The 12,044-nt window shown below is 38.5% G+C and overlaps 1 protein-coding gene across 1 annotated transcript in view; it reads right to left on the reverse strand.

The window, feature by feature from the left end:
• The window catches only part of LOC100583856 (zinc finger protein 658), a 20,932-nt gene continuing 8,888 nt past the window's right edge, over positions 1–12,044 (reverse strand). The window contains 4 exon segments of the mRNA XM_030804300.1: positions 1–864; positions 1,043–1,631; positions 1,714–3,769; positions 3,771–3,876. Of these exon segments, the coding sequence (XP_030660160.1) occupies positions 677–864; positions 1,043–1,631; positions 1,714–3,769; positions 3,771–3,876 (2,939 nt within the window). The 3' untranslated portion in view covers positions 1–676.

Raw genomic sequence — 12,044 nt, forward strand, 5'->3', positions numbered from 1 at the left:
TTTATTCAAAATATGAAATTTTATTATAATTGATGTTTAATGCAATTCACTTTATGAAGGCTTTTGTGGTTTTCCCTAAAATTTCTGTTTTAATGAAGGGTCCTGGTCATCCTGGATGTTGACAAGTTTTCTTCTTCATGTGACGTCTCTGATGCACAATAAACTGATTACAGTTTTTCTAAAACTGATTATACTCATAGGGTTTCATCTCACTCTAACAGAAAGTTTAAGCTAAACTATGTCCATTTAACTAATAAGCCAAACTTGTAAGAGCTTAACAGACTATAAACTTAACTCTTGCTTTAAAGCAACAAAAACAAAACCCTGGTGAAGACCTGGAAGATAATTCTGTTCGTTTTTCAGACTCTAGCTTCCTTGACCTTGTGCTCTATGGTTTTCATCACACAGGACCCAAGTTTGCTGCAGAAATAACCTCCAATCCATCTTATGAACCAGGAAGACTGTGAGGTGTTTTTTTTTTAAGGGCCAAGAGTAAATCTAATATATATCATTAGCACCACATCCCATGGTCAGCCCCACCTGAATAAATGGCATATTGGGATTTTTTGACAAGCTATGAGCCTAATGAAAAAGGAAATGGATAAGGGAAACAAGTTCTTAGCCTATGTCACGAGTTTCTGCACTACGTGTTAAACGTGGTAAGGTGTGCATTCCCTCAGGACTTCCCAAATACATTACATGCTAGAGTTTTCTTTCTGGTATGCATTCTGGTGTGATGTACCTTAAGAGCTGCCTTACGGACAAAAGTTTTCCCACATTCATCACATTCATACGGTTTCTCCCCTGTGTGAATTCTCTGGTGTACTCTGAGAGTTGAATTTTGGGCAAAAGCTTTCCCGCATTAGGAGATACACCTAATGCTAAATGACGAGTTAATGGGTGCAGGAAATCAACATGGCACATGGATACATATGTAACAAACCTGCACATTGTGCACATGTACCCTAAAACCCTAAAGTATAATAATAAAAAAAAAAGAAAAAGAAAAAAAAAAAAAAAAAAAAAAAAGCTTTCCCGCATTCATTACACTCATAGGGTTTCTCCCCTGTGTGAATTCTCTGGTGTGCACTAAGGTGTGATTTCTGGGAGAACGTTTTCCCACAATCATTACATTCATAGGATTTCTCCCCTGTGTGAATTCTTTGATGTACTCTGAGGGTTGAATTATGGGCAAATGGCTTCCCACATACATTACATTCGTAGGGTTTCTCCCCTGTATGAACTCTCTGATGTGCACTAGCGTATGACTTCTCAGAGAAGGTTTTCCTACATTCACTACATTCATAGGGTTTCTCCCCTGAGCGAGTTCTAAGATGTGGTCTGAGATGTGACGTCTTGGAGAAAGTCTTCCCACATTCATTACATTCATAGGGTTTCTCCCCTGTGTGAATTCTGTGATGTGCCCTGAGGGCTGAATTATCAGCAAACATTTTCCCACATTCATGACACTCACAGGGTTTTTCCCCAGTATGAATTCTCTGATGGGCACAGAGGTGTGTTCTTTGGGAGAAAGTTTTCCCACATTCGTTACATTCATAAGGTTTCTCCCCTGTGTGAATTCTTTGATGCACTATGAGGGCTGCCTTATAGACAAAAGTTTTCCCACATGTTACATTCATACGGTTTTTCCCCTGTGTGAATTCTCTCATGTCCAGTGAGGTATGACTTCTGGGAGAAAGTTTTCCCACACTTGCTACATTCATAGGGTTTCTCCCCTGTGTGAATTCTCTCATGTCCAGTGAGGTATGACTTCTGGGAGAAAGTTTTCCCACACTTGCTACATTCATAGGGTTTCTCCCCTGTATGAATTCTCCGATGTGTACTGAGGCGTGTCTTCTGGAAAAAAGTTTTTCCACATTCACTACATTCATAGAGTTTCTCCCCTGTGTGGATGTTCTGATGTGCTCTAAGGGCTGAATTATGGGCAAACGTTTTCTCACATTCATTACATTCATAGGGTTTCTCCCCTGTGTGAATTCTCTGATATATTTTGAGGGCTGAATTATGGGCAAAAGTTTTCTCACAGTCACTACATTCATAGGGTTTTCTACCTGTGTGAATTCTCTGATGTGCTCTCAGGGCTAAATTGTAGGTGAAAGATCTCCCACATTCATTACATTCATAGGGTTTCTCCCCTGTGTGAATTCTTTGATGTGCCTTGAGAACAGAAATATGGGCAAAAGACCTTCCACATTCATTACATTCATAAGGTTTCTCCCCTGTGTGAATTCTATGATGTGCTCTGAGGGCTGAATTATGGGCAAAAGTTTTCTCACAGTCACTGCATTCATAGGGCTTCTCACCTGTATGAATTCTTTGATGTGCTCTCAGGGCTGAGTTATAGGTAAAAGATTTCCCACAGTCATTACATTCATAGGGTTTCTCCCCTGTGTGAACTCTCTGATGTACATTGAGGTGTGTCTTGTGAGAGAAAGTTTTCTCACATTCAACACATTCATAGGGTTTTTCACCTGTGTGAATTCTCTGATGTGCTCTGAGATGTGATGTCTTGGAGAAAGTTTTCCCACATTCAATACATTCATAGGATTTCTCCCCCACGAGAATTCTCTGATGTCCTTTGAGATGTGATGTCTTCCCATGTTCACTGCCACCACAGAGTTCCATCTCTGCATCTGTTTTCTGGTGTCCTATGAGGGGTGACTTGTAAGATCTCACACAGCCATTGTTATCACAAGGTTTCTCTTTTGTGTGAATTCTCAGATGTTTGCTGAGGTTTGAATTCTGACAGAAAGCTTTCCCACATTCACTCCATTCATAAAGTTTGAATCCCACGTAAGTTCCAGGATGCTGAATGGGATGTGAACTTGAACAAAAGGATTTTGCACATTCCTCATATTGGTAAGGTTTCTCTCCTGAGTGGGGCCTCTGATGCTGAATGAGGTGTGCTTTCCGGTAAAAGGATTTTCTGCATTTCCCATGCTCATCAGAAAGGTAGAATTTATCTTCTGTGTGAATTCTCTGATGTGCTGTAAAGTCTAATTTCTGGTAGAGGGCATTTGTACATTCATTATGTTCACCAAATTTATCTCCAGTTTGTGTTTTCTGATGTACTATATGGGCTGAGCTCTGGCTAAAATTTTCTTCACATTTATTGCTTTCAAAAGCACGCCATCCTGTAATAGTTCTCTGAGATTGAGTGAGGGGCAACTTCCTACTGAAATTAATCCCCCTTTCATTACACTCATAGTGTGTCATAGCCATGTGAACTTTATTGTATTCAATGGCGGTGGTTTTGTCACAGGATGTCCCATATTCATTAAGATCAGAGCATTTCCCCCTTGTGTCAGTTCTCATGTGGTTGAATAAAGTGGTTTTATCAAAGTTTTTTCTAAATTCATCATCCTTACAGGACTTTTCTCCTGTTAGAAAACTCTCAGGTATAATACAAATTGTCTTATCATGTAAACCTTGTCCACATCCATCACATCCAAAAGATTCCTCCAAAGTTTGAAATTTCCAATGCTGATCTTTCTTATAACTGAAAGCTTTCACATTTTCACCATGTTCATAAGATTTCTCTCCAGCATGAACTTTCTCATGCTTAATATCAAGCTGCAATTTCTCACACACATTCATGTATTCAGTCTTCTTTCTTGAATATTTTGTTTCACTTATAATTAATTCAGAAGCAATTGGCAAATTCATTCTATGTGAGTCACATTTACAGGGTATTTTTTCTGAAAACTCTGGAGCTATTTCCAGATTAAATGGTTTTTCTAAAACTTTGTCCTTCTTTATTCAATGTTTTGTCAGCGTCATTGATGAATATTTCTTGCCACAGAGGTTTTTCTTGTTTTTCCCGGATCCCTTTGATGTGATCAACTTTAAAATATCCTAAAATGAGAAAAACTGAAAATATACTATAAATCTTACATTTCTCATGGAGAAGAACTTATATTTTGATTTTGGTTTTTGAGATAGGGTATTGCTCTGTCACCCAGGATGGAGTGCAGTGGCGTGATCATAGCTCACTGCAGCCTTGAACTCCTACGCTCAAGTGCTCCTCCCACTTCAGCCTCCCTACTAGGTGGGACTGTAGGGATATGCCACCACGTCCTGTTAATTTTTTTTATATTTAGTGGAGACAGGGACTTGCTACATTGCCCGGGCTGATCTTAAACTCTTGAGCTCAAGTGATCCTCCCGCCTTGACCTCCCAAAGTGCTGGGATTACAGGCATGAGCCACTGTGCCCGGCCCATGTTATGTTATGTATTTTATTCTATTGTTTCTGGTCATGTTTCCAAATATTAAATAATTCATGCACACAGACAGATTCTCTCCTCATCCATGCTGTTTATAAAACAGGAATTATTTCCAGGGCCAGTCAAGGTGGAGTAGTAACCCCTTTCCTCCCATATCTTCCCTCTTACAATTAAAAATCCCTAGAGAAAAAACAAAACAACACAAAAAAAATTAACAAATATACAAATATACAAAGCCTATAAAATGGAAAAAAAGTGGACTTCAGGACTTAAGAAATGACACAGTGGGGAATTCTAAGGCTATTCTATATCCTAGACTGGGTGCTGAAGAAACCTACAATCCTACACTGACAGGCACAGACAAAAAGAGCACAAAGAAAAGCCTGCTCCTTCCAGCCAGAGGTCTGAGAAAATGGTGTTCTAACAGAATAGGAAACACTTTTGATGTTTTCTCATGCTCAGGCCACACCAAAATGATACACTCCTGTGGTTCCATGGAGGCTGAGCAGGGAGCTAATGTTCCCTGCTGTAGATACACAGGATCTGCATGCTCTTATATGTTTTCTTCCATGAGCCATGAAGAATCCTGAGAAAGTTCCATTCTTGGGATATGCTGGGAGATGGTCACAGCAGCCACTACCAAAATTCTGCCTAGAACCAAATTATTATCTAATTTATGGAACAAATGTCTTAATCTGCAAGGGCAAGAATATAATAAGTTGTTTTAGGGCACTGACAGGAACTCATAGCAGCTATGGGAAGGAAAGAAGAAAAAAAGAAGTACAGAAGTAAGAGCAGAGGCAGGAATACACAGTAGGCCCAATACTCAAGCAGAAGAGATAAGTTAAAGTAGCACTTGCGATAACCATGGCTTCAAACCTGAAGACACAATGCATTCAACAGCTGAATTCACATTCTTTTCAAATGCACATGGAACAATCATCAGAACAGACTATATTCTAGACTGTAAGACAAACCTTCACAAATATAGAAGAAATAAATTATACAGAGCATGATCTTGGGCCACAGAGAAATTATACCAGAAATCAGTAAACACAAAGTTATCTGGAGAAATACAAAAGAACTGTAAGTTACACATTCCTAATTAACCCATGGGTGAAAGAAGAATTCTCAAATGAGATTATTTTGAAGTGAATGTAAACAAAACAACATAAGAATACAGAAATTTGCGGATGCAGCTAAGGCAGTACACAGAGATAAATTTGGGGCTTAAATTTTTTTGGCCAGGTGCGGTGGCTCACGCCTGTAATCCCAGCACATTGAGGGGCTGAGGCGTGTGGATCACAAGGTCAGGAGTTTGAGACCAGCCTGACCAACATGGTGAAACCCCTTCTCTACTAAAAATACAAAAGTTAGCCGAGCACGGTGGTGCACACCTGTAATCCCAGCTACTCAGGAGGCTGGGGTAGGAGAATTGCTTGAACTCAGGAGGTGGAGGTTGCAGTGAGCTGAGATTGCCCCACAGCACTCCAGCCTGGGTGACAAGTGAGACTCTGTCTTTAAAAAAAAAATTGTATTTGAAAAGAAAGATCTCTAGTCAGATGCTTGTTTCCCCCTTAGGAAACTAGATAAAGACAGGACATTAAATTGAAAGAAAGTAGAACGATGACAAAAAAGTCAAACCAAAAGCTTAATTTTTTTAAAAGTTTTTTTAATGATAAAAACCATTAGAGAGAAAAAAGAGAAGACACAAATTATCAATACCAAAAATTCAAGAGAGGACTAACTACTAACAGACATTCATGAGATAATAAAACAACACTAACAATAACTCTGTCTTAGTTCGGGCTACTACAACAAATTACCATAGACTAAATGGCTTAAAGAATAAACACTTGTTTTTCCCAGTGCAGGAGACTGGAAGTCCGAGATTAGGGTGCCAACATGACTGTGTTCTTGTGAAGACCTCTTCTGGGTTACAGACTACTCACTTCTTGTTATATCCTTACATGGTGAAAAGTGAAGTAGCTAGCTCTGACGTCGTTTTGTAAGAGCATTCTAATCTCTCTTTTTTTTTTTAACTATAAAAGCAAACTAACTTTATTTGGACAATCTAAGTGGAAGGAAGGGGCAGGTGAATGTGTATTGTAACCACAGAGAATATATTCTATGTCAAATGTTAAAACATAATGGCAGAATAATCTAAAAGACATTTTTTTCTAAAGGTGCTGTCAGTAAAAAGCATATTTATGAAAACATAGCATATTAACTTACTTCATTATGATGGAGGATATGTTAACTGAATGTCTAATTTACTCAAATTTTAACTATGTTTGCATATGTAAATAAGGTTTAAGAATGTAATGAAATCTTCGTGTGTGTGTGTGTGTGTGTGTGTGCAGTTCCAAATAACAACTTCTGGACCAAATGGTTTTAATAGTGAATTTTACCAAACACCCAAGGAAGAAATAATACCAATCCTACACAATGTCTTCTAGAAAATAAAAGATGGAATATTTCCCAAATTATTTTATAAGGCCTGCCTCATCCTCATAGCAAGATTAGGCAAATACTATTCAAGAAAAGAAACTTTCAGACCAATATCTCCCATAACATAAATGCAAAAATGTCCCAAAAAGTACATCAAAATATATAAACATAGATAATATATCAGTGAAATTTACCTCAAAAATGCCAAACAGTCACTACACTGCAATACTGTAAAAACCACAGTTTTTATGCTGCATTTTAGTCAATGTAATGTCCTATCAGTAGTCTGAAGAACTAAAATCACACAATACATCAATGCCAAAAATTTTAACAAAATTCAAAATCCATTTATTAATTTAATAAAAGTAATCTATAAACAGCCTATAACTAACATTATACTCAAGAGAGACTGAATGTGTTCCCTCTAAGATCAGGAAAAAGACAAAGATGCCCACTACCAGTACCTTCACACAAGACTGCACTGGAAGGACCAGCCAGTGCAAAAAGGCAAGAATAAAAACACAAAGATACAGAGTAAATTTACACAGAAAATAATTTAAAATCAAAAAAGTTCCTTGAACTAATAAGCGTTTTTAGCAAGGGCAGAATCTAAGGCCAATATACAAATCTATGCCTATAAACACACAATGAAGAATTGGAATTTTAAATCACAGAAACAATATTTATCACAGCACCAAAACCAAATTAAAAACAAAAATTAAAGCCTTGTTATCTGTGTTCTAAAAACTAAAATACATTGATGAAAGAAATCGAAGAAATAGTAAATAAATCAGTAGGGAAATTTTGTGTATGGATTGGAAGACTGTACGTTGTTAAGATGTCAATTCTCCTAAGCGCTACAGATTCAATGCCACTCCAGTTTAAATGCCAACATGTTTCCTTTGTAAAGATTATGAACCTCATTTCAAAATTTATACAGAAGATGAAAACTGGAGAAGTACTTGACTTCAAAACTTAATAAGCTAGAGTAATCAAGTTAATGTGGTATCGGCATAAGGAAAGACATGTAGATGAATGAAAAGGAATAGAAACTACAAAAATAGACCCACAAATGTACAGCCATCTGTTTTCTAAGAAAGGTGGCAGTGCTATTCAGTGGAGAAGTAACAGTCTTTTCAAAAAGTGCTGCTGGAATAACTGCACTCCCTGTTCCAAAAACATTAAGCTTGACACATAACTCAAACTTTCTATAGAATTTAACACAAAATGGATTATCAACTAAGTGTAAAAACTGAAGCTGTAAAACTTCTAGAAGAAAACAGGATTCCTAAATCTGTTACTTTGAGTTTCAAAGTTTCTACACAGAACAACAAAAGCAGGTTCTGTAAAAGAAAATTAGTAAGTTGGACTTTATCAAAATTAATATTCAGTTTTAGTGAGCCTCCTCCGAAGTTACACTAGTGGGAGTGAGGTGCAGCATCACTGCCTGCTACGTGGGGATGGAAGTCCAGCCCCCCACTGATCTAATGCCCTGGGGGTGGAAGAGGAGGCTTCTACTTTTTTTTTTTTCCTTCTTTTTGAGACAGTCTCTCTCGTCACCCAGGCTGGAATGGAGTGGCACAATCTCGGCTCACTGCAACCTCTGCCTCCCGGGTTCAAGCGATTCTCCTGCCTCAGCCTCCTGAGTAGCTGGGATTACATGCACCCGCCACCATGCCTGGCTAATTTTTGTACTTTTAGTAGAGACGGGGTTTTGCAACGTTGGTCAGGCTGGTCTCGAACTCCTGACCTCAGGTGATCCGCCCACCTCGGCCTCCCAAAATGCTGGGATTACAGGTGTGCGCCATCAGGCCCAGCTGAGGCTTCTACATTAACCCATGGGTGAAAGATCAGGAGCCCCACAAGGACTCTGATGACACTAACCACCTTGTATTTTGTCAGATGCCAAGACCCCTAGTGCATCTTCATTCTTCTTTCCACTCTTCAGTAGTGTGATCTTGGCTCACCATAACCTCCACCTCCCAGGTTCAAGCAATTCTCGTGCCTCAGCCTCCCAAGCAGCTGGGATTACAGGCACAAGCCACCATGATTGGCTAATTTTTTTGTATTTTTAGTAGAGACAGGGTTTGCCATGTTGGCTAGGCTGGTCTCAAACTCCTGGCCTCAAGTGATCTGCCTGCCTCGGCCGCCCAAAGTTCTGAGATGATAAGTGTGAACACTGTGCCTGGCTAGATATTGCATTTTTTAGAAACTGAAGGTTTGTGGCAACCCTGAGTTGGGCAAGTCTGTTGGCGCCATTTTTCCAATAGCAAGTGCTCACTTTGTGTCTGACTCAGCAGTTTTTAGCAAACAAATATTTTAATTAAGGCATGCATACTGTTTTTTAGACATGTTATTGCACATCTAAAAGACTATAGTGTAAACATAACTTTTATAAGCCCTAGGAAACAAACATTGGGTGTAACTTGCTTTATTGTGAAATTTGCTTCATTGTAGTGGTCTGGAACAGAAACTGCAGTATCTCTGAGGCATGCCTTTATATGCAGATATTTAGCTGCACATAGTGGGTAGAGTAGAAAGGAATACATTTACCCCATCCTTCCCCTGGGTAATGCATTCCGTATTTTATTAAATCCTTCCCTAAGAAGAGTCATTAACCTATTCTATATGATCTTCTAGAATATTTCTACTTTTGCTTTGATAATTAGGTCTTAAGTCAACCGAATTCGACTTTTTGTTTTGTTTTGATCTATATGGATACCTCAAGATCCTTTCCTCATTGTTCTCCAGTGTCATCTAAGATGTCTATCAAGTATATGTTTTTTCTTTTTTCTTTTTTTTTTTGAGACGGGGTCTTGCTCTGTCACCCAGGCTGGCGTGCAGTGGTGCAATCTCGGCTCAATGCAAGCTCTGCCTCCCGGGTTCACATCATTCTCCTGCCTCAGCCTCCCGAGTAGCTGGGACTACAGGCGCCTGCCACCATGCCTGGCTGATTTTTTTGTATTTTCAGTAGAGACGGGTCTCCATCTCCTGACCTTGTGATCCACCTGCCTTGGCCTCCCAAAGTGCTGGGATTACAGGCATGAGCCGCCACGCCTGGCCTCATGTTTTTTCTTGAACTTTCTACTCTGTTTCACTAATTTACGAAATCATCCCACCCCCTAGCTCCATGCTACTTAGCTACACCGCACTTTACATAAAGCCTCAATATCTGGTAGAGCAGCAAATCCTCCTGTATCACTTGTTTTTATGAATGGGATTGTGTTTGGTATAGCGTTACCTCTTTACAAATGTATCCCGACTTTATTATATAGGTGTTTCCTCTCTTTTATCTTTGATAGGGTTAGCTGCAGTTTAATTCATTTTATTTTTCTTGTAAGAAACATTCCATTTCTGTTTTCCATTTTATTAATTTCTAATTTTACTTTTAAATTCTTCTGTTTTCACTATTGTATTTTTGATGCTGTTCTTGCTTAATTTATTAATGAGACTATGAACTTCCTTCTGTCCACTACTTTAGCTATACCTGATGGTTTCTGACTTGCAGTTACAATTATTTCATTACGGAAATCAAATCCAAAATTGCATTACACTTTTTTGTATATTGTTTAAAAGAGATAACTTTAGAATTTTTTCAGGTGATTTTTTTCATTTTATTATGAATTTCTAGATTTACCAAACTAGGTTCAGAGAATACTGCTTGTGTTTATTCTAATTTGTTGGATTTATTGAGGTTTTCTCTTTAGACTAATAGTATACTCTATTTTATCATTATTCCATTAAAGCATGAAAGTTTTGTTTTTTGCATTAGCATACATATACACAAATGTATGGTTCACTTTAATACAAATGTAATTTATACCCTCTCAAGGCATATTTATTTAACGTCCATTGTACCTACTGTTTAATCAGATGAGACATATTATGATGTCCTAATTCTAATGAGTTTTAAGTTCTTAGAACTCCATTATTTTATGTTTTGGAAACATTGATATTATATTATTTGGTGCAGTCATTCAAATCCTTAAACGTTTTCATTTCCCTGTGCTCTTGAATGAGAGCTTTTCCTACTTTAACGAATTTCTTGCCTGAATTCACATCTGCATGATATAGAACATGAAACCTACATTATTTTATCTTTATTGACTCAACTACTTTACTGATCTTTTTTTTTTTTTTTTTTTTTTTTTGAGATGGAGTCTCGCTCTTTCACCCAGGCCGGAGTGCAGTGGCGCTATCTCGGCTCACTGCAAGCTCTGCCTCCCAGGTTCACGCCATTCTCCTGCCTCAGCCTCCCGAGTACCTGGGACTACAGGTGCCCACCACCGCACCCAGCTAATTATTTGTATTTTTAGTAGAGATGGGGTTTCACCGTGTTAGCCAGGATGGTCTCGATCTCCTGACCTCGTGATCCGTCCGCCTTGGCCTCCCAAAGTGCTGGGATTACAGGCGTGAGCCACTGTGCCCGGCCCAACTTTACTGATCTTTTATAATGATCTATGTTACTTATTTGGGGATATCCTTTTTAGACAATCAATATGATCCAATAATTTACATTTAGTGACTCAGCAACATACTTGATCTAAATTATGTCAATCTTTATGTGATGCTATTTGTTGGTATGGCTTCAAACAGAAACCTTAATTGTGCTTCACTTCTAATAAGATGATTTTACTTTTTTATTCTAAAAATGACACTGAAAACTATAACATTTTAAGATTTCTGGAACCATTTATTTGTACAAAGGCTAATAGGCATATAAAAAGATGCCTGATATCATTAGTGACCAGGGAATTAGTGACGAGGGAAGACTTATTTGTGTCCTTCCCAAATTCGTATCTTGAAGCCCTAACCCTCAGTGTAACCGTATTTGCAGACAAGGCCTTCAAGGAGGCAAAAAGGGTAAAAATGAGGTCACAGGGAAGGACCCTAATCCAGTAGTACCAATATCTTTATAAGAAGAGGAAGAAGCACCAGAGTATTCTCTCTCTCCCACTGCATGTGCACAGAGGAAAGGCCACATGAACACACAGCAAGAAAGTGGCTGTCTTCAAGCCAGGAAGAGATGCTTCACCAGAAACCAACTTATTAGTACTTTCATCTTGGACTCCCAGCCTCCAGAATCATGAGAATTTCTGTTGTTTAAGCTACCCAGCCTATGGTATTTTATTATGATAGCCGTAGCTGACTAATACAGGAATGTACATCAAAACCACAGTGAGATATCACTTCACATCCACTGGGGTGACTGGAATCAAAAAGTCAAATAATAGCAAGTATTGGTGAGGATGTGGAGAAATCAGAACCCCCATATGCTGTTGTTAGAAACAGAAAAATGCTGCATTTAGAAAAACAGTCTGGTGGTTCCTCAGACAGATAAAGACACA

Source organism: Nomascus leucogenys, chromosome 22a, assembly GCF_006542625.1.
Source record: "Nomascus leucogenys isolate Asia chromosome 22a, Asia_NLE_v1, whole genome shotgun sequence".
NCBI classification, from domain to species: domain Eukaryota; kingdom Metazoa; phylum Chordata; class Mammalia; order Primates; family Hylobatidae; genus Nomascus; species Nomascus leucogenys.